This window comes from Pongo pygmaeus, chromosome 16, assembly GCF_028885625.2.
Source record: "Pongo pygmaeus isolate AG05252 chromosome 16, NHGRI_mPonPyg2-v2.0_pri, whole genome shotgun sequence".
Taxonomy (NCBI): Eukaryota; Metazoa; Chordata; class Mammalia; order Primates; family Hominidae; genus Pongo; species Pongo pygmaeus.
In genome coordinates this window covers 92,532,835-92,553,863 of record NC_072389.2, presented here as the reverse complement: position 1 = coordinate 92,553,863, position 21,029 = coordinate 92,532,835, and the positions used below count along the sequence as shown (strand labels likewise).

Genomic DNA, 21,029 nt, shown 5'->3' with positions numbered 1-21,029 from the left:
AGACTGTGTTCTCTACCAATGATACTGAACCCATTTTACTTTGCGCTGGAACTGGCCCAGAATATATACACACTTCAAGTCCAGTTTATGTCACGTGCTAATGAGATGAGTCCCGTCTTCCACCCAAAAGACCTTCATCTCGACATGTGTGTGACAGTAGAGCCTAAAATCATCAACTAGCTGCCCCTCACCCGTATGAACACGTGTCATGTGTCTGAGGATCAACCTTCCCTCACTCATTGTTATGCTTAAAGCCCTGTGCCGTGTGTGTGCGTGTGTGCGTGTGTGTGTGTGTGTGTGTATGTGTGGTGGGGAACTCAAACTCAGTTTCAGCTCCATTATGTTGAATTGTGTGTGTGTAATAGAATGATTTTAAGTTATATGCAACTGTATCTTTTTATTATTAGGCACTGAAAGGTTATAATATAATCCATTTTTATCTCAAAATTCCCTTTTACCACTCTTTTTTTTTTTTTTAAAGAACACTTTTTATCAAGCATTGGTAGCATGAACCAAATTGCAACACAAACAAAAGAGGACATCTGTTGGGAAGACAGCAGCAGGCTCCAGACCTGATGAATTATTTTTGCTCAGAAAAGCCCTCCTGGTGAGCACCAGGCTACTATGCATGTCTTTCCAAGACTAGAGAGTTTGGGGAGCTGGGGTGAGCTGTATCAGCAAGGCAAAACAAATCCATCATTTTAATGCGAATCCAAATGCTGAGATCCACCATGCGAGTCATTCTTCTGAGGCCCTAACAAGGATGACTTACGTCAGGCATTTCCTGGGAGCCCCTTCTCTTGGCATAGGGCAGAGGCTGCCCTTGGAATATGAAATAGACTCTACAGTGCCATTTTCCAGGCTGATAAATGAAATGATGTAATATGACCTTCCTTGTGTTGGCAACCCTCAAGGTGAGCTTGTAACTCAGGGAGCAGGTTAATTTCAAATGTTCTTGGTGGCTCTGAATCCTCTTTCTGGAAGGAAACTGAAGCCAATGTATGGAATTATTGGATGCTGATTCTTATTGATGGGATTGCAAGGAGGGCCCAGGCAGCCAAGTTGGCATGATATCCATGGAGCTGCACAGCCAGTTCTCACCAAAGGGAGCATAGGAGGCAGAGCACCTGGGTAAATGTGGCAGCTCCTGGGAACCCTTGGAAATGCCACCCCTCCATTATCACCACTCTAAACATTTGCACAACACAGGTCAGGACAAGGACACCCTTCCCCTTGTTAAGCTCGCCTCACATTGGGAAGTCTTCCATGGCAACCACCAGCTTGAGAGGCCAGGCTGCACTTGTGCTAGACATCCTTTTAGTGAAACCAGTTTCCCTTTCTATAACACAAACTCTTCTTTGAGATGGAAAATGGAGGGATTTAAGGAAAATAAGTGAGATTTTATTGAGACATTGGATGTCTAGGTTTGAAGCTGAGGGGAAGACACATTTTTGAATGCCTGCAATGTGTTAAGAAGTAAGATAGGTACAGGGACAGATGCCAACATAATAGCAGGTTTGTGCACTTTAGAGCTCACTATTCAATGCCGAATGGGGGTGTGGGTATAAAAGCCATATATATCAAGTTAAAAATAAGCATAGTATAAAAGATATGTATAAACAGTGCAACAGGGGCATGGAAGAGAGATTATATATAACTTGGCATTGGGCGATGAGGACAAGTTTTACAGAAGAAAGATGATATTTGAACTGGGTTTTGATATTCCCAAATGAAGGAATGGGAGATTCTTATCAGAGGCAGAGGAAAAATGTGAAAATGTTAGAAAAATCAAAAAGGACATTTAGGGAGCTGTGTGGCTTAAGAAGTGCCTTTCCATGCCCCTATTGCACTGTGCATGTGCATATGTGTGTAGACACACACATGCATAAGTGCGATGAGAAAAAGTGGGTATGTTCTGTGGCAAATCAAAGAGAATAAAGAATGGCAGAACCTAAGGCTGTCAAGGAGATTGGGGCCAGACTATAAAGGGATCTGTTGAGACATTTAGGCTTCCTTCTGAAGGAAATGTGGAGCGACAAAGCCTCTTGCCAGAGGGAAGTGTTATGAATGGTCAGTAGTTTCCACCCTTGGGGGCTCATGGGTGGCAAGTTTTGGGCTTCTATTCTAACAATAGGACTACCCTAAAGGTGAAATCAGAGAGCTCCCAACCTTTGTCCATCAGAGAAGTTTCACCAGGCTGTCCCAGGAAGCTGCAGGCCCCCACAGTCCCTCAGCCCCAGTTCCAGTCCTGCATGCAGAGCACCGGATGACAGCTGGTACAGGACAGCATGCACTTGGCCTGCCCCAACATCGCCTCTCTGGACTCTCCTCTCCTCTGCACATTTTAGACCACATTTGCTTCCCATTATGGCCTACAACTCCTTGGAATTCTTGGGTCATCTTAGTTTGGCTCTGAATTTTGTAGAACATGTGTCTTCCGAACAATTCACTGAAGCGGTCTGGCCAGCAAGAGAAAGTCCTGGCCTGACTGGAAGAACAGCTCTTATAACTATCGAGAGTTAACTCTCAAGTAAGTACCCTCTAACTCTGGATGGAAGACTGGTGAGATGTGACACAAAATAGCCTTCAGTCCTAGCAGGAAAGGAGAGAGGTCTGCTCCCAGGTCTCCTCTTCCCTCCAGTCAATTGCCTTCCCAACTCACTGACACCTTAGTTAATGTCCTGGGCTTAGGTGCTCAGGACATTCACCTGTGTCCCCAAAATCACTAGGTGTTAGGTACACCTCCCTTTGTTCTCCTTCTGCTTCCTGATGTACCTCTGATTTCTAGGAAACCTTTCGAACGGGCTATCATGTAGGCCACCAACATTCGACATGTCCCCAAACTGCACTTATTATCTTTGACCTGAATGCAAACGTTCTGCTCTTCAAATATAGTAGTATCACCCCGGGGCACTCCTTAAACTACTGAACAACCAGCATAGCAGGAGCACCAAACCCTCAACCATAAACAAGGGAACAATGGTGCTGATATAGACATGCTGGTATCAGTCACGGGCATGTCTCTGCTGAAAGCTCTTTAAGCCTCCCCCATTACATTCAGAATTAAGTTCAGCCTCTTCATCAAAGAATGCCAAATGCAGCTTTATCTGACTGCTGTCTAGTTTTTCCATTTCATCTCTTGTCACTCTCCTCCTTTCCTCACATACAAACATGTCTTTTAAACCAGTCACACTGAACATTTTATTTCAAGCTCTAACTCTACCACAGGGCCTTTGCACAAAATATTTCCACTCCTTCGCATGTCTTTTCTCCCTTTGTACCTGAAAACTCCTGCATATTCTTCAAGAATCACCCAAATTATGACCTTCTTTTGGTAGACTTTTACCACAACTGCCACCCCCATTAGATTAGGTGTTTTTGTAATATTCTTTGCATAGTTCCATAATGGCATGGGCCACACTGCATTAACTTAGAATGTTTATTGTTCTTCTTTGTCTGGTTACTGAGGGCACAAAATGGGTCTTTCTTATCTGCATCCACAGAGCTTAGTAAAGTGCATGACCCATAGTTAGGGGTTAAATATACATTTGCTACATAGATGTTTCAACAAATACTTCATGTTCCTGGTTTTTTCTGAACATGCCACATAAAAACTTATCTGTCACAGTCACGTTTTTTTCAGAAACATCCTCATGACCAGAAACTAACCCCAAAACTAATTTGGGCTGAAATAATAATTAATGATAAGCTAGCATCATTCCCACCTCTCTCAGCAATTACATTTCAGTATTATCTTCTTGAATCCTCAAAGCAAAGAAAAATCAGCATCATTATGCTAGCCTTTATTTAAGAGTGGAAAGATTAAATATGGGAGGAGTTAAGAGCTATATAGTGTTTGGGTTTCACTTTCAGTATCTGTGCTAATAGTCTTCAAATTTCTTGCATATGTTACATAAACATACATGTCTTAATATGAAGAATGGACGTACAATTTCTGAACTACAGCATGGAAATTTGGAAAATAGTTAAAAAAATAAGAGACTATTAATAATGCTATCAACTCCCAAAATCACAACACAGATGCCTTTCTTCTATGCCTTGGAGCTAATCCTGTTTTCTTCTGTGGCTTTCTGCGGGTCAAGAGGTGTGTGCTATGAGTTTCATCTGAGATTATTCTGATATATCCAAAACTCCCTTGGTGGTGTTTGGAACATCAGGAGAAGTCTTTTGGCAGATATGTAATCCCCCAATATGTATTATTATCTTTTCCCTTAGTATTCAGACTTTTACTTCAAACTTCAAATTTTAGCTGGGCCCACCTCAAATAAAGACTATGTTTTCTAACCTCTCTTGCAGCTTCCTGTGGCTATAGGCCCATTTTTTTTCAGCTGATGGAATTAAGAAGAAATATTATGTATAGCTTTTGGAAAGATAGAAAACAGGTGTTTCTTTTTGTGTTCTTCTTGCTACTGCCTGGGATGCAGATGCAATGACTGATGCTTCAGCAGCCATTCTAGACCAAGAGTAGAAGCAACACACAGTAGAGCCAGAAAACTGCAGAAGCCAGGTCTCTGACACCAGGCAGCCATGATACTAGGACTGGTCTTCCAGTGTGTAAAATTTCACAGGAAAGAGAAATAGACTTATGCCTTATGAAAGCTACTACTATGATAAGTTGTCCATCTCTTGCAGCTAAACCTAATCCTAACGAAATACACATGACATCTAAAAATGCCTAAGTTTGGCCTAGCATATTCTATCTCTCACTCTACCACTGCCTTTGTTGTCCCTTCTCATCCTTTCTTCGCAGGTCTCATACACTTCATTATTCAAATAACTAAGCTGCTTCCTTCCGAATGCTGAAAGGCCTTGCTCCATTTTTCACCTGTTTTAAGTCATTCCAGCCTCCTAGATTCTGCTCCTGTGTAATCTCCTTCCCAGCTCCCTTCCAGTAAGAGGGCCTATTTCCTACCATGTGATTCCAGAGAATTCTGGATTCTGGGTTTTTTGTTGTTGTTGTTGTTGCTTGAGACAGAGTCTTGCTCTGTTGCTGGGCTGGAATGCAGTGGTGCGATCTCGGCTCACAGCAACCTCCAACTCCCAAGTTCAAGAGATTCTCCTTTCTCAGCCTCCCAAGTAGCTGAGATTACAGGTGTGCGCTACCACACCTGGCTAATTTTTGTAGAGATGGGGTTTAGTAGAGACAGGGTTCATCATGTTGTCCAGGCTGGTGAGAATTTTTTCTTAACTGTCAGAATTCTTATATAGAATGTTCTTTTGCGTTATGAAGAAAAATAAGCCAATGTTGTTGTGTACCAAATGCTAAGCTATATACTTTTATATATCATCTCATTTCATCCTACAATAACTTTATGATACAGATATACTTATCCACATTTTATATATAAGAAAACTGAAGTTTAGGAAAATTTAATTACTTGCCTAAGTTGTCATAACAAGCAACTGCCAGATCTAGCATATGAACCATATCTGTCTGATTCTGAAATGAATAAATTTTCCAGTAGGTCTTGCTACTTCTTAGCATTATGTTTGGTGGTCTGAATACACAGGATCTTAAAATCTGTGAAGATCAGTGACCATGTCTTATTTCTTAGAGTCTAGTGCAGCTTCTGGCCTGTACCACATATGTAAAATATATGCTGCTTGAGAAGATCACAGATGAAACCTGCAATTACTTGGAAGCACAGTTTTTCATGTTCAAGCCCCAGCACCTGAAGACCCTGCCAGGATTCCCAGAGTCTCAGTGGTTTGTTCTGGGGAGCTCAAATGCTATGGTGGGGAGATAACAGTGGAAGATAACACTTGTATATGGAACAACTTAAATAACCACTTAGAATTCTGGCTGAGAATCCAAGAAGAAGCCCAACTCCTCTACTTCCAGCTTGCTCCAGTTCAAGCACAGGAATGGAGAACAACTCAGAACAATCTTGAAAGGATCCATGGTAATCTTGAAGCTACCCATTGGGTCCCATTCTAAGTACAATGGCAGCTTGCATAGGCCCCAAGGGCTACCTAACTCTACATATAAAATGTTATAAAGTGGCTAGCTTCTATGCATAGGGAAACTAGAACAAAATCTGGAAATGGGGTTGCTGAGCTCACATAGGCTGGCTTTTTGCACTGATGTATACATTGTACGTGTCTGATGATGAAGCAGCAGCAGCATAGCTGCTAGTCCAATCCAATGGTTGGAGACACAGAACTTGCTGTGAACCTCGGGGCTATGGGATGGCTTCTCCTCCCTGCCCTGGTGCCTCCTCTTCTTCTTCTCCCTCATCCTTATTGAAGGCACACTCCTGGATCCTCCGGTCCAGCTCAGACAAGCTCCCTTCCTGGTCTGAGCTGCTGTCTGTACTGTAATCAATCTCCTCCATGCAGGCAGGTTCATCCTCCAGTTCCGAAGGGACGCTTCCACTGCTGCTGCTGCACCTGCCATTGGGTCCCGGGAAATATGGAGAAGAAAGGAAGAAGAGGAAGGCAGACAGGGAAAATGTACAAAGGGGAAGGGAAGTAGAAGGAGGAAGATGGGGAAGAGGAGAGAGAAATGAAAAGAGAAATTAGCCAAAAAATGGAACACATTCAATTGGTTGGAACAGGAGAGTGGAAGTTTCCTGCTCTGAGTTTTAATCTCAGGTCACTGCTCCTTTAAATGTGTCATATGCACGCTCCCCTGTGTCCTCAACCTTGAGGCTGGGGATGGGGGGAAGTTGTATGCAATTTGCAGGCTTCTTTCTTCCTTTGCCAGCAGAGTATACATTTCTTAGCCCTATTTTCAATCAGAAGATCTGCACAGCCTCACATATTTAGAATTTTTCAAAGTAGTTTAGGCTTTAAGTGAACAATCAGAGAAGGTCATCACTGAGTGTCTGAGAATGCCATGTCATTTTCTTCCAGGAAAGAGTGGGATCGGAATGCAGGTAGACAGAACTCAAAGCCCTCGTGTTTCCCACTCCAATAAACAGCACTATGAGTCATATTGCACGGTTCTCCTTCATCATGATGAATGGTTTATAGGAGCTGGAAAATTAATCCAGGTTGAAATTAACAAATGAGAGAGTACGTGGGCAAACAGCATTCTGCTTCTACAGTGTTTGTGTTTTCCCACATACGCCCTCTCCAGTTTATTAACAAATGGAAGATCAACAGGGGTTGACCAGCAAGAGATAGAAGAGGGCAGTAGGAATGAACATTAACAAAAACTTTACTGCATATTGTGAGCAGGGGGAGTTTCCTCCCAAGGAGCTGTATGTCTCCCTCATTTGCATGAGGCACCTTCATTCCTGAAGACTTTCTAATCACTCCCTACTTAGGACTTAACCAATTAGGATTAGCAGCGTGCTGGGTTTCTGCTCTGTGATTTATAGAAGGCAAGCACTTCATAAATCAGGCAGAGCTGTTCATCCACCTGCCTCGCCATAAACAATGAAAATGGGTAATCAGCGGCATGGTTACATGTTAGCTCGGGAAATGAATCAAAGGCCAGTGTCTTAATTGTCTGCTGACTGATGTGAGCTGCTTCTGTGCTCTCCAGGCTGCAGTACCCTAAACTGACGGTCTGGTGGGATATTGCCTGATTGGAGAGGAAGGGGAAGAAATATGAAACTTGTTTCTACAGCACCACAACATTAAATTGTTATCATATTTTACAGGCTGACTCGTGGGTAATAAAGTAGCTGAGTAAAGGAAGGCAAGAGCTGCCCCAGCTGCAACACAGGCTCAAGTTATCAAGAACCCTGGGAGCCTGTGCCTCACCTGCCATCATGCTAGGTATGGAGGTGTCAGTGTCATGCAATGTCAAGAGTCTGTGTTTAAATATTGGCTGTGGGACTTTGGAAAAACTGCTTAATCTCATAGAATGTCAATAATAATACCTCAATAGTTGCATTGAATACTAATGAGAAAACACAGGGATATTGTCTAGCAGAGTATTCTGTGAAATAAAAGCACTCACCACATTTTAATTCCATTGCTCTGCTGTCGATTCTGAAGAACATGGTGAAACATGGTGTGGAAGAAGAGCATACATGTAGATTTGTTGCTTCATATCTGGGTGACTGCAATAACTATTGCAAAAGCAGCCAAATTGGTACTCCTAATAATTTCTCTAAAACATCATTTTTATTATGCCACTTTCAAATTGTGGAACTTGCAATGATGCTCCCTTGCCTATTAGTGCAATGTGAGTATTGACGAACAGGGCTTTCCTACAGGGTCCACTGGGACACAACAAGGTCAATCTTGTTTAAATAATGTCCTGCCTTGCATCCTGCACAGTTGACTCTAGTCACTCACGAACTTGCAGTTTCCGCTCATCAAGTTGTCAAGTCGTACTTGTTGTGATCATTTAGACATACCAGATGTAATGTTTTCCCAAGCCTTCACAATTTCCTAAAACGGTCTGCCAACCCCTCAACATGCAACCAAATGCAGCTTTTTTAAAAAGCTCACTTTAATTTCTATGAAATGACTATTTTGATAACTCCATCTCTTAATGAAATTTCCATTTTCTAAATATGAGTCGTTACAAATTAATTTATTTTTATCATTAACATGGTTATAGTGTTATTGTAAATAAGGCCCATGCCTCTGTCAGATTTATGTTTATTTTATGCTATAGAACACCTAGAATGTAATGAGATCATACTAGACATGCAATAGAGTTGCTGAATTGAACATATAACAGGGGTATATATAGAAAAACCCATATTTGAATCATCTTTTGTGGAATTACTTTTTTATTTTTAAAAGATTTTTGTATACAGATTATACCACAATTATCATGTCTGTGAATTTTAGTGACTTATAACAAATATGGTTTTCTTTGTCATTTTATATAATAAAACACATGTAATATGTTTATATATAATATACATTTATTATATATAATAAATATAATAGATACCACAAATAGAATATATAATACTTATATATGATATAATACATTATGTAACATGTTATAAACATATATATAAATTTAGGAGTCTCAAAATCATTTAATTTTATCTCTCACTTATTTGTCCAAATGTAACATAAGCATTCTAATAAGTTAAGGAATTAAGATACATATTCAAGGACTTTCACTTCTGAAAAGATGGAGAAGTATTTCTACCTTTTCCTCTTCCAAATTTCCTTCAATACTATATATTAAAATATTATATATTAAAAAAATAAGAAGACACTGAAACGCGGATGGAGTGGGGAGAGAAAAAGGCAGGGCCTCAGGACTAGCAGGTGGAGTTGGCAATGATCTCTCTGGGTTTCCTTTGGGCCTCACATACTCTAGACTTGGAGCTGGAACAGCTGAGAGCTGGAAATGCCAACAGGTAGCAGATGACTAAAAGCCCCAACAAGAGCTTGTTTCCTCTAGCCACACGATGAGGAAGGGGGCAGCTTATCAAGAAAGAAAAGTTTGTTCTACTCCAGGCAAACACCACAGAAAAACCAGCAGTCCCACCACCATCCCCACCAACAAAAGCACGGAGCCTAGGCTTCTACTCTCACCAGACTGTTACAACGTGCCCCAAACCCCCATCTCCCTCATACTGAGGAGGAGGAGCAGGGAGAGAAGGCAGGGGCGGGAGCCAAGACTTTTATCCCCACTGGGTAATAATGTGGCTTCCTCCCCTTCAGTATCAGTGGAGGTTGTGTGGGGAACCTGGACCTCTACAGGCAATTGTTGGTAACAAGACTGTCCCCTACCATTGGACAGCAGTGAGGAGAAACTTCTGCTTCTTCTGGCCAGAGTGGGATCAGCAAAGTCCTGGTGGGGAGCTGGAATTCCCACCATGGCCCAGCAGTAGCAAGGAGCCCCTCCCCACACTGGGTGCCCCTGGAGGCCTAGTGGGGAAACTAGACTTCCACCCAACACCTGACAGTAACAAGTTCCCTTTTTCTGTTGTCTGAATGGTGTCAGAGAAGATCAGCTCAAACAGAAGATTTAAATAAGATCCATAGCCTCATAGAATAATACTCAAAATGCCCAAGTTTCAACAGAAAATCACTCATCATACCAAGAATCAGGATGATCAAGACATGACAACAGCAAGATGATACAGCTGTAAGAATTATCTGACAAGGATTTTAAAGCATGTAAGTGTTCCCATGAGTAATTATGGACACAGATGAAACAAATGAAAAAAATAAAATGTCTCAGGAAATAAATAGAAAATCCCAGAAAAAAAGGTAGGGAAAATATAGAAGAATAAATGGAAACTGGAGAGGTGAGAAATCCAAAAACAGAATTATAGAACTCAGTGCACATGTACCCTAAAACTTAAAGTATAATAATAAAAAAAAACATAAAGTCTCAGCAAAGAGATGGAAGCTATAAAGAAAAACGAAATGAAAATTTTAGAATGAAAAAATATCAAAAGCTAGATAAAGGAAACTCAATAGAGGGACTCAAGAGCAGAAAGGAGAAGGCAGAGGAAAGAATCAGTGAACCTGAAAGTAGAAAAATAGAAAAAACCCACTCTGAACAAAAGCGTGAAAATAGACTTTAAAAAAAAATAAAGAGAACATTAAGACCCTGTAGGACTATAACAAAAGATCTAACCTTCATTTCACCATTGTCCCAAAAGAAGAGAGGCTGTGAAGGTATCCAAAGAAATAATGTCTGAAAATGTCCTAAACTTTGCAAAAGACATAAACCTACAGATACAAGAAACTTAGAAAACCCCCAAACAGATAAAGCCAAAGAAATCAAGGCAAAGACAGATGATAGCTAATCTTCTTCAATCAAAGGCAAACTTAAAATCTTGAAAGCTTTGGGAGAAACTTTGGGGGAACAATGCTATAGGGAAAAACAATTAGAATGGCAGCAAAGTTCTCATCAAAACCATAGAGGCCAGAAGAAAACGGTGCACCATTTTTCAAGTGTTGAAAGCAGAGAACTGACAACCTAATACTCTAAAACTAGCAAAGATATCCTTCCAGAATGACAGGAAACTTAAAACATTCTCATGGGAAGTAAACTTTTGATAATTTTTTGGCAACAGCTCTACCCTAAAAGAATGGTTAAAGGAAACCCTCTAAACATAAATAAAATAATAAAAAGAAATTTTTAACACAAGCAGGCAGAAAAAAGCAACAAAAGAGTAAAAATATGAGCAAATACATAGATTTTTCTTTTCCTAAGTTATTAAGATGTTGTTTAACAGTTGAATTAAAATTTATAAAATTGTGTGGTGTTTTTTACTACATTATATAAATATTTAAGATGTTCAACAACACTAACTGTGAGGGAAATGCAAATTAAGACTATAATGAGATATCACTGCCCACCTATGAAAAGAAATACAATTTTAAAATAGTCATTATATCAAATGCTGGAGAGGAGACAGATGAGCCAGATCTTTAATACATTCCTGGTATGAGTGTACAGCTGTTCTGGAATATAGTTTGTTAGTTTCTTTAGAAACTCAAAGCATACTTTGCAAAATGATGCCACAATTACACTCTTGGACATTACACCCAGGTATATAAAAACTTATGTCCACACTGAAACCTGTACATGATAGTTCACAGCAGCTTGATTTGTAATAGCCCAAACCTGGAAACATCAAAATGTCCAAAAATAGGTGAATGGTTAATGAACTGTAGGAACTGCATATCAGGAAAAATTACTCAGCCACAAGAATAAATGTATTATTATTAATATTGATATTAATAGTTTTGCTGTTTGAACATTAACCAGTTAAAACTTTAATGTAACAATTAAAAAAAATTCATCCACAACAGAACAAAGATATATAAAATGCTTAGTCATACAAGCAATAAAAACTATGTAGGTTTACATGAAAAAAGTACCAAATTTCAGTGTGGGTCATAAAGTGACACCTAAATGCATACAAAGAAAATTATAAACTATTTTGAAGTAAATATTTTATTCAATTATTAAATTTTTTAAAAATTGTTTGAAATGTAACTAGAAGACCAAATCACCAACAAAAACATGGAATTGGGTTAAAAGAAAAAATTATTTAAAGAAAGGGTAATGAGGGGTTACTTGCTCTATTCGTCTTAGGACTCTTTATAAGTTGGTCTAACAAAATATAGTAAAGCTGTGGAAATAAAAATATAGTGCAATAGAAAAGAAAGTTGGAAATGAAGACACAATTATATATACAAACTATTACACTATAAGAGGGTTTTTTTCAAATACAGCGCCTGCAACAATTTTGTCATGAAATCAAGTTATAACCCTATCTCACACCATGATAAAAATGTAATTCTAAATGGCTTGAAAATATTAAGAAAATACATTATGAAAATATCAAAAGAAAACACAATTAATGTTTTCTAAAACTTACGATGGAATTCTTTCTAAACTTGACACCAAAGGCAATTGAACTCTTTAAAAAACTCTTTTAGAAATGAAACAGAAATCTAAAACCTAGTCAACATATTTGAAAGCCATAGAAAAAACCAGAAAAGTCTTGCAATGTGGAAAACCATCGAATAGTCATTATCTGGAGTATTTAAAGAATTCTTATAACCTGGACTCAAACAAAATCCTCACCAGTGAAAAATGATCAGGGGTATGAACAGAAAACTTATAAATGAAGAATATGGGGATTAAAAAATGAGGAAAAAATTAAAAAGTGAGGTTTACACTAAGTAAAATAAGAATGCCTAATGTAATAGGATGTCACTGTTCATGTATAAAATTGACACTAAATATGTGAGAAGATTGTTAAGTGTTGCATTAGAGAGGTTCCAGGTAAACTGATCCCTTTGCAAGTACTGAAGGGTGGCGCAGTCTTTCCAGAAAGTAATCTGCAAGAAGTATCAAAAGCTTTAAAAAAGACACAATCTTTCACCCAGATATTCAACATCTTATCAGTAAAAAGGTTGGGCAGAGATATTTATTTTGTATAGCAGGAAGTTCATTCTAGCATTGTTTATAGAAGGAAGAATACACAAGCAAAAAAAAATTCTGATATAAGATAGTCGATATAAGATACTCGATTGTCTTTTCTGAACTGAAAAAATAAAAGTCCAAAAAAAATCAATTACACTGAAATTAGAAATTGGCCTTAACCTCAAACTATAGACTATGAAAAATATGTGCTAAATATACTTAAGTTTGGAAAATTTAAAGAAAGATCTAAGAATGGATAAATTATTTTCCCATTTGTCAAGCAGGCTGAGGAGTCTTCTGAAAATTACTAAGCATTCTCATAAGATCAAACAAAAATCTCTCTGAGGAATCTCAGATTCCTGGGACGAAACTAGGAAAAGTAAGAAACATACGTGTATTAGTCAGGGTTCTCTAAAGGGACAGAACTAATAGGATAGATGAATATATGAAGGGGAGTTTATTTGGAGAATTGACTCACACGATCACAAGGTGAAGTCCCACAATAGGCCATCCACAAGCTGAGGAGCCAGAAAGCCAGTCTGAGTCCCCAAAACCTCAAAAGTAGGGAAGCCAACAGTGCCGCCTTCAGTCTGTGGCTGAAGGCCCGAGAGCTCCTGGCAAATCACTGCTGTAAGCCCAAGAGTCCAAAAGTTGAAGAACTTAGAGTCCGATGTTCAAGGGCAGGAAGCATCCAGCACGGGAGAAAGATGAAGGCCATAAAACTCAGCCAGTCTAGTCCTTCCATGTTCTTCTGCCTGCTTTATTCTAGCTGTGCAGGCAGCTGATTAGATGGTGCCCACCCAGATTGAGGATGGGTCTGCCTCTCCCAGTCCACTGACTCAAATGTTAATCTCCTTTGGCAACAGCCTCACAGACACATCCAGGAATAATACGTTGCATCCTTCAATCCAATCAATTTAACACTCGGTATTAACCATCACAATATGCATCAGGCTGCAATGTATCACCAAAGCACAGTGTGCATGGCTAGGACTGAAGGGAGGTCAGGCCAGGATCATTTTTCCATGATACACACAACTAATTCAGATGAATTGTCTTCATGTGAGGTAAAATGAAGAACAAATCAAGACTTGACATACCCAATAAATATATACAAGTATTATCAAATATAAATTTTAAAGAATTTAAAGATTTTGAAATAAAGAATTTCAAGCTACTTTTTTAACATTTATTTTAGGTTCAGGGGTACATGTGAAGTCTTGTTATATAGGTAAACTTGTGTCATAGGAGTTCATTGTACAAATTATTTCATCACTCAGCTATTAAGCCAGTACCCAATAGTTCTCTTTTCTGCTCCTCTCCTTCCTCCCCATCGCTACCCTCAAGTAGATTCTAGTGTCTGTTGTTTCTTTTTTGGGTTTAAAAGTTCTCATCATTTAGCTCCCACTTATAAGTGACAACATGTGGTATTTGGTTTTCTGCTCTTGCTTTAGTTTGCTGAGGATAATGGCCTTCAGCTCCATCCATGTTCCCACAAAAGACATGATCTCATTCTTTTTTATGGCTGCATTGTATTCCATGGTGTATATGTACATTTTCTTTACCCAGTCTATCATCGATGGGCATTTAAATTGATTCCATGTCTTTGCTATTGTGTATCATGTTGCAATAAACATTCGTGTGCATGTGTCTTTGTGGTAGAATGATTTATATTCCTCTGGGTATATACCCAGGAATGGAATTGCTGGGTTGAATGGTAGCTCTGCTTTTAGCTCTTTGAGGAATCACCACTGTGTTTTCCTCAATGGTTGAACTAATTTACACTCCCACCAACAGTATATGTGTTCACTTTTCTCCACCACCATGCTAGCATATGTTATTTTTTGACTTTCTAATGATACCCATTCTGACTGGTGCAAGATGGTATCTCATTGTGGTTTTGATTTGCATTTCTTCAATGATCAGTGATGTTGAGCTTTTTCTTCATATTCTTACTTGCCACATATTTGTCTTCTTTTGAAAAGCGTCTGTTCATGTCCTTTGCCCATTTTTTAATGGGGTTGTTTATTTTCCTCTTTAAGTTCCTTATAGATGCTGGATATTAGACTGTTGTCAAATATATAGTTTGCAAATATTTTCTCTCATTCTGTAGGCTTTCTGTTTACTGTGTTGATAGTTTCTTTTGCTCTGCAGAAGCTGTTAAGTTTAATTAGATCCCAGTTGTCAATTTTTGATTTTGTTTCATCTAAGACCTTCATCTAGGATCTTTGACAAAGTGGGCAAAAACAAGCAATGGGAAAAAGACTACCTATTCAATAAATGGTGCTGAGATAACTGGCTAGTCATATGCAGCAGATTGAAGCTGAACCCCTTCTTTACACTATATTCAAAAATTAACTCAAGATAGATTAAAACCTTAAATGTAAAACCCAAAACTGTAAAAACTCTGGAAGACAACCTAGGCAATAATACCATCCTGGACATAGGAATCAGAAAAGATTTCATGACAAAGACAGCAAACACAGTCAAGCTACTTTTTAGACAGCAGAGCAGAGTTGAAGAATAAAATACTAAATCTCCAAAAAATGTGTATCTATTCTGGTGCTTTAATAAAACTCTGGAGAAGTTTTTTCCTGCTATTTAGTGCATCTTCCTTCATTCATTTAATAATTTATTTATCAAATATTTATTCAGGGCCAGGTGCAGTGGCTCATGCCTGTAGTCCCAGCACTTGGTAGGTGTAGGTGGGCAGATCACTTGGGCCTAGGAGTTCAAGACCAGCCTGGGCAATGAGGCAAAACCCCACATCTACAGAAAATACAAAAATTAGCTAGTCATGGTGGCATGTGCCTGTAGTTCAGCTAGCTACTCAGGAGGCTCAGGTGGGAGGATCACCTGATCCCAGGAGGTCGAAGCTGCAGTGAGCTGAGTTTGTACCACTGCACTCCAGCCTGGGTGACACAGTGATTCCCTGTCTCAAAAAAAAAAAAAAAAAAAAAAAAAAGATAAAAGATGAAAAGAGTAAATTATCATAGTTCAAGAAAAAAGGGTGATTAAAATTTATGGAAACCATAATCACATTTGAAGCAACAAGAATTAGGGTGGAAACCACTTGGGGGGAAAATCAGTGACAAGAAAATCAGAGTTGCGAAGTTTACATAAAACATACTGGACATATCCAAGGAATAAGAAAAACATAATAATAAATATGAAAGAAACATTGAAAAACCAATGTAGGGGAGAAAGTTACAATTCAAATATATAATATATAAGAAATAAGTTAATAGGAGAGAAGATAATAGATGTGAAAGGAAAACAATAAAGGATCAATGTAATGGGAAAATATATAGTTTAAAGATATAATAGAAAAAAATCTCAAATACAGAAAAACTAACTTGTAGCTCAAAATGGTGCATCATATACTAGAAACAAGAATAGACTGAATGATCCACAGCAACATATAATCTTACTTATTCAATCATCCATTCAATCCTGCAACATTGAATACTGTCTCAATGTCAAAGAGGGTGCTTGGAGCTGAGAAACATGGAAGGCACTATAGCAGTTTCAAATTCAAAGATAAAGGAAAAAAGTATATAAGCATGTAAGTAGAAAAATAAGTCTTCTAAAGTGAGAAACATAGACTGATTTTAATGTTCTCTACTATGGGGTAAGTGTCCCCAGTGACAGAAAAGGCCAAAAGAAAATTAAAGTCTGACCAAATAATTTTCTAAAAAGCCAAATTGTTTTGCAAAAGAAACACACTGTCTAACATGCAAGACCTCAAGAAATATAAAAGCTACTCGCTTTCCTTAGGAATGTGCATGTAGAGGGTAGAGGGAGACACTACTTGAGAAAGTCTAGGAAATCCAGAGATTGATAAAGTGAAGATCTCACAAATGGGGAGTGCATGGTCAGAAAAGTGTTGATGAGCACAGAACTATGTTATAATAAATATATAACTAAGGATAATCTGGAAGTGATGTTTACAAAACAGAATATAAATGCTATCAATCTTGTCAATGGAAAGGTGATGCTATAACTAATAAAAATAAGAAGGTATGCATGAGAAAGAAAATGCATATTGGAATAATTTATCTTTTACAGCAGAAGTCAATAGACAATATGTTAATTTTAAAAAAGAAGTAAAAAATAGAGATTTAAATATGGGAAAGTAATGTTAGCAATGCAACAAAGTTAGAAAACCTAACTACCAGAAGGGGGAAAAAGTTGACAAAATATAGAAATCACAGATTATACAGATCTAGAGTTCACAATTACATTGTGAATCATAAACCGTGTAATTCTTGTTGGTGAAAACTTGAGGCCCCCATCAGAAACAAATACAAAATTACCATGCAGGTATTTTTTTTTTTTTTAAGCCCAGGGTATATGGAACTCTCCTGAGAGGGAGTGAAGTCTATAGCCTGCAATAACAATAACAAATCATAAGTCAAATGAGGAAATAATCCACCTTGAACAAGACTCAGCAGATACAAAAAGCGGCAAAAGCAGACACTCACGAACTTGAAATATTATGACCCATTTGGAAAAGACTATAGAATGGTTATATTTGAAATAATTAATAAATTAGAATAAATTCTTGAAACATAGTGAAAGAACAAGATTTTCTTGGGAAAAAAGGTAGATTTGAATATTAAACAGACTTTTCTCTAAACAAAAAAACATTTTAACAAAAAGCTTAATAGAATGGTTAAATGTCACAGACACAGTTCAGCAAAGATAAGAAACAAGAAGGAATTTTTAAAAGTCGTGTTTAGGGTAAATTGGTAAGAGATAATATTTAAAAAGATAATAGTTGAAAGATGATCATCTTCAAGAAATACTCTAGAAACCAGAAAAAAATAGGAAATATATGAAGTTCATAATGAAATACATCATAATAAACATCAATAAAGAAGGGCAAATCTTAGAAAACTTGAGAAATAAAGACAGATTATCTTTAAATAAGTAACATTTAGATCAACAATAAATTTTCCATAAAGAGAAATTAAATAATAGAAACTAGGTGAAAGGAACTTTCTGTGGTATCTTTGCAGTGTTTCTAGAAATACAAAATTATTCGAAATTTAAAGCTTAATTTGCAAAAGCAAAAACAAACAAATAAACAAAAATATTAAAGCCAGGCAGAAAAAAGAAATTAATTAATGTCTTGACAATGCTGAGGGAAAATGAACCCCAAACTGCAACTCTATACTCAAAAAATCCCTTTATTTCTTTTGCATGAGTAAATACATCTTCCCATGGAGGAACCACTGCTAAAAAGAACTACTATAGTATTATAGCTCAGTAAGAAGAAAACGGAGCTCAAGAAATACACGCAAATGCAAAGATAATAAAAATAAAAACTAAACATGTCAGATAAAGAAGTGGAAAGTATACTCTTGTAGGCTGACAGTGGTTATACTTAGATAATGAGAATAAGACGACATAAGGTACAGGTTATTTTTTATATATCAACATTTTCTATATTTTTCTCAAGGCTTAAAATGAGTATTTTAATGAGAAAAAAGAATGTTATAATGTTTTACATCTAAAAACATAAAAGTAAGGCTGGGAAAAGAAAAGAGGCGGGAAAAGAGAAAGAAGAAAAGAGTAAAAAGAGAAAGAGAAGAAAGTAGAAGGAAGAAAGGAAGGAAAAAAGAAAGGGAAGGAGGGAGAGAAGCGGGGAAGATAAAAGAAAGAAGGAACAAAAGGGGATGGATATGAAAAGATAAAACACTGTTGTTAGGTGTCCCTGGCAAGTGGTCAGAGTCACTGTGTCCTGCCACCACTTAATCCATTATCTTATTCCCTTTGAACAAAGTTGTTCAGATCTAGCAAAATGCAGTAAAACTGCCTTGACACTCCTGCCAACCTTTCCATCTTGAAGGCAAAGCTTGCATTCAGCTCTTTGAAATCTTCCTTGAGAACATCAGCCTCTCCCTTCTTTCACTTGTTTGAGCACTTTGTTGGACCACTCTCTTCAACTGGATACTTGTATTTTGTTTAATATGACTGGCAGTGGTAAGAAGCAATTCTGTGTGTGTTGGCCTCCTACTGGTTTCGCCACTGCTACTTGCACTACCCTTGTGCCCAGGGCAGTGTGGAATACTTAATAGATACCAAATCACCTCCAATCTCATTAACTGTTTGCTCATTCCAGATAATTCCCCATTCTCATAAAGAGCCTCACCCTTAAGTTAGCCTAGCAGACCAGAAGAGCAACACAGCCCATGTCCAGGAGAACCTTCTTCTAAGGGCAGCATTCTACATGGCAGAGAGCAGACAGCAGCTTCTAAAATAAAGCTCCAGCGTCATGGAGATTTGCTCTCTCTGCAGCTCAGATTCAGCTCCCTCAGGATGAAATACATATGTTAAGGCATGGTTACAGTAACTTCAGCAATAGTAGGGTGTTAGCTATTCTCTCTCTCTCCTCCCTCTTGATTTTTCAAAGCTGATGAATTCAATTCATACTCACCATTTGCAAATGAAGTTAAATATAAATGAAAGAAAATAGCATTACAGCATCATGCAGAAATCAAACGGTAGTTCCATTGATAGAGTGGGCCTTAATATTGAGATGTGGGAAATACATGGAGAAAACACATGAAAATTGATTTTATTTCCTCCTTTCACTGGCAAGCTTTGATGTCCTGTAAACATACATTCAAAAGTAAAGTCACTTTAGGCGGTATTGGAGAGTCATGGTGTAGCAGCAAAATATAAATCAGAAACAAAACATAAAATTGGAGTCAGATAAGTAATTGTGGGTTTGAATCCTTCTCCAAATACCAAGTGAGAAAAAGTAATTTGCCTTCTCTGAGCTTTGTTGTCTTCATCTGTAAAATGGGAATCTTATTATTTTTCTTCTTGAAATGATATACATAGAAATGGTATATTTATGCCATAGCATAAAACCTTTTCTTCTTGAAATGATGTACTTAGAAACAAATGCCATGGCACAGAATCCCACACATAGTCACTTGACTGAATTTTTATTCCACTTTCCTTTCCACAGAGTTTGGAGACAAAGTATGAAAATAATTTTCTCCTGGCAAGTTCACCATCCTCATCCTCAAACATAAACCTATATAAATGCAGCTTTCAGACAATCTCTAAGCAAAGCCATTAAGAAGACTCTATCCCTTGCCATTCTTCCAAGCCAGCCTATACAGCAATTTGCAACTTTGTGATGTGATAAATAGAATTTCTTTGTTTTCATTTTTCATTTGCATATTTATTGAGATATGACGATCTTAATTAGTTCTGCTTTTTTTGTTTTGTTTGTTTTCTTGGTTGGGTAAAGACAGCTTCCTATAGTGAAAAATAACTCTTAAAAAAAAAAAAAAGAAAGAAAAATAATTCTGAATGCTAACAGGGTGAACAAAACCCAGCCTGTGGCATTCCTTAATGTTGATGCTGATTTAAACGCAGCTTTGCGGATTCTTTTTTTCACTTGTTTTCTCTTTAAATGCTGAGGTAATGCTCAAGACTTGGGTGAGTGCCAGACCTCAAGAGGCAGCCACCTACTGAAAAGCAAGAGGCGAACACTTAAAATTCCAGACACTCAGATTCATCCAGCATACTCTCCCAGCTACCTGTCACCCATCTCCCTCCTGAAAAAGCTGAGCTCCACCGAATGTCTCCTTCTAATGAAACGCAACTCTGGCTGCATCTCAGTTTTTGCAGGCTAGAAAAGAGCAACTCTGAATTCCCTGGGTGAGTGAGTCCTGGAGGCAGTATTTAGCAGCATTGCCCACACCCTGGATTCTCCCTTGACCTTCTATCTATTTTCTCCAGGAGCAGAGCTGTGTGAATGCTGTGCTCCATCTAAGAGGCGTGAGCAGCCTATTACACAACTCATCCACACTTACAGACACACTGAGTATGCTCACCATGAATGTCTCACCATCACCACCCGGGACAATTAGCATGGTTCCCTAGGGTTTTGTGTTTGTCAGGTACTTCACACCATCACAAAGTCTGTCCCTGAGTTAACACATTTAAGAGGAAGGACATAATTTATTATTCTCCGGTTTTTTTGTTGTTGTTGTTAACTCCAGTAATGGAGCATTTTCTATGTACAGAGAAAAGCACTAGGCACTGTTGAGAAAAGAATAAGAATAAACATTTCCAATCACCTACTGTGTGCCAGGTGCTTGGCCATTGTTCTCTCTTAAAATATAAGCAAATAAACAAATCTATGGGGTAGATCTTACCA

At 38.1% G+C, this 21,029-nt stretch overlaps 1 protein-coding gene across 1 annotated transcript in view; it reads right to left on the bottom strand.

Moving 5' to 3' along the window:
- Positions 1-3,454: 3,454 nt before the first annotated feature.
- AGBL1 (AGBL carboxypeptidase 1) overlaps positions 3,455-21,029 on the bottom strand; it is a 912,082-nt gene continuing 894,507 nt past the window's right edge. Inside the window, 1 exon segment of the mRNA XM_054451589.2 lies at positions 3,455-6,411. Within this exon segment, the coding sequence (XP_054307564.1) occupies positions 6,204-6,411 (208 nt within the window). The 3' untranslated portion in view covers positions 3,455-6,203.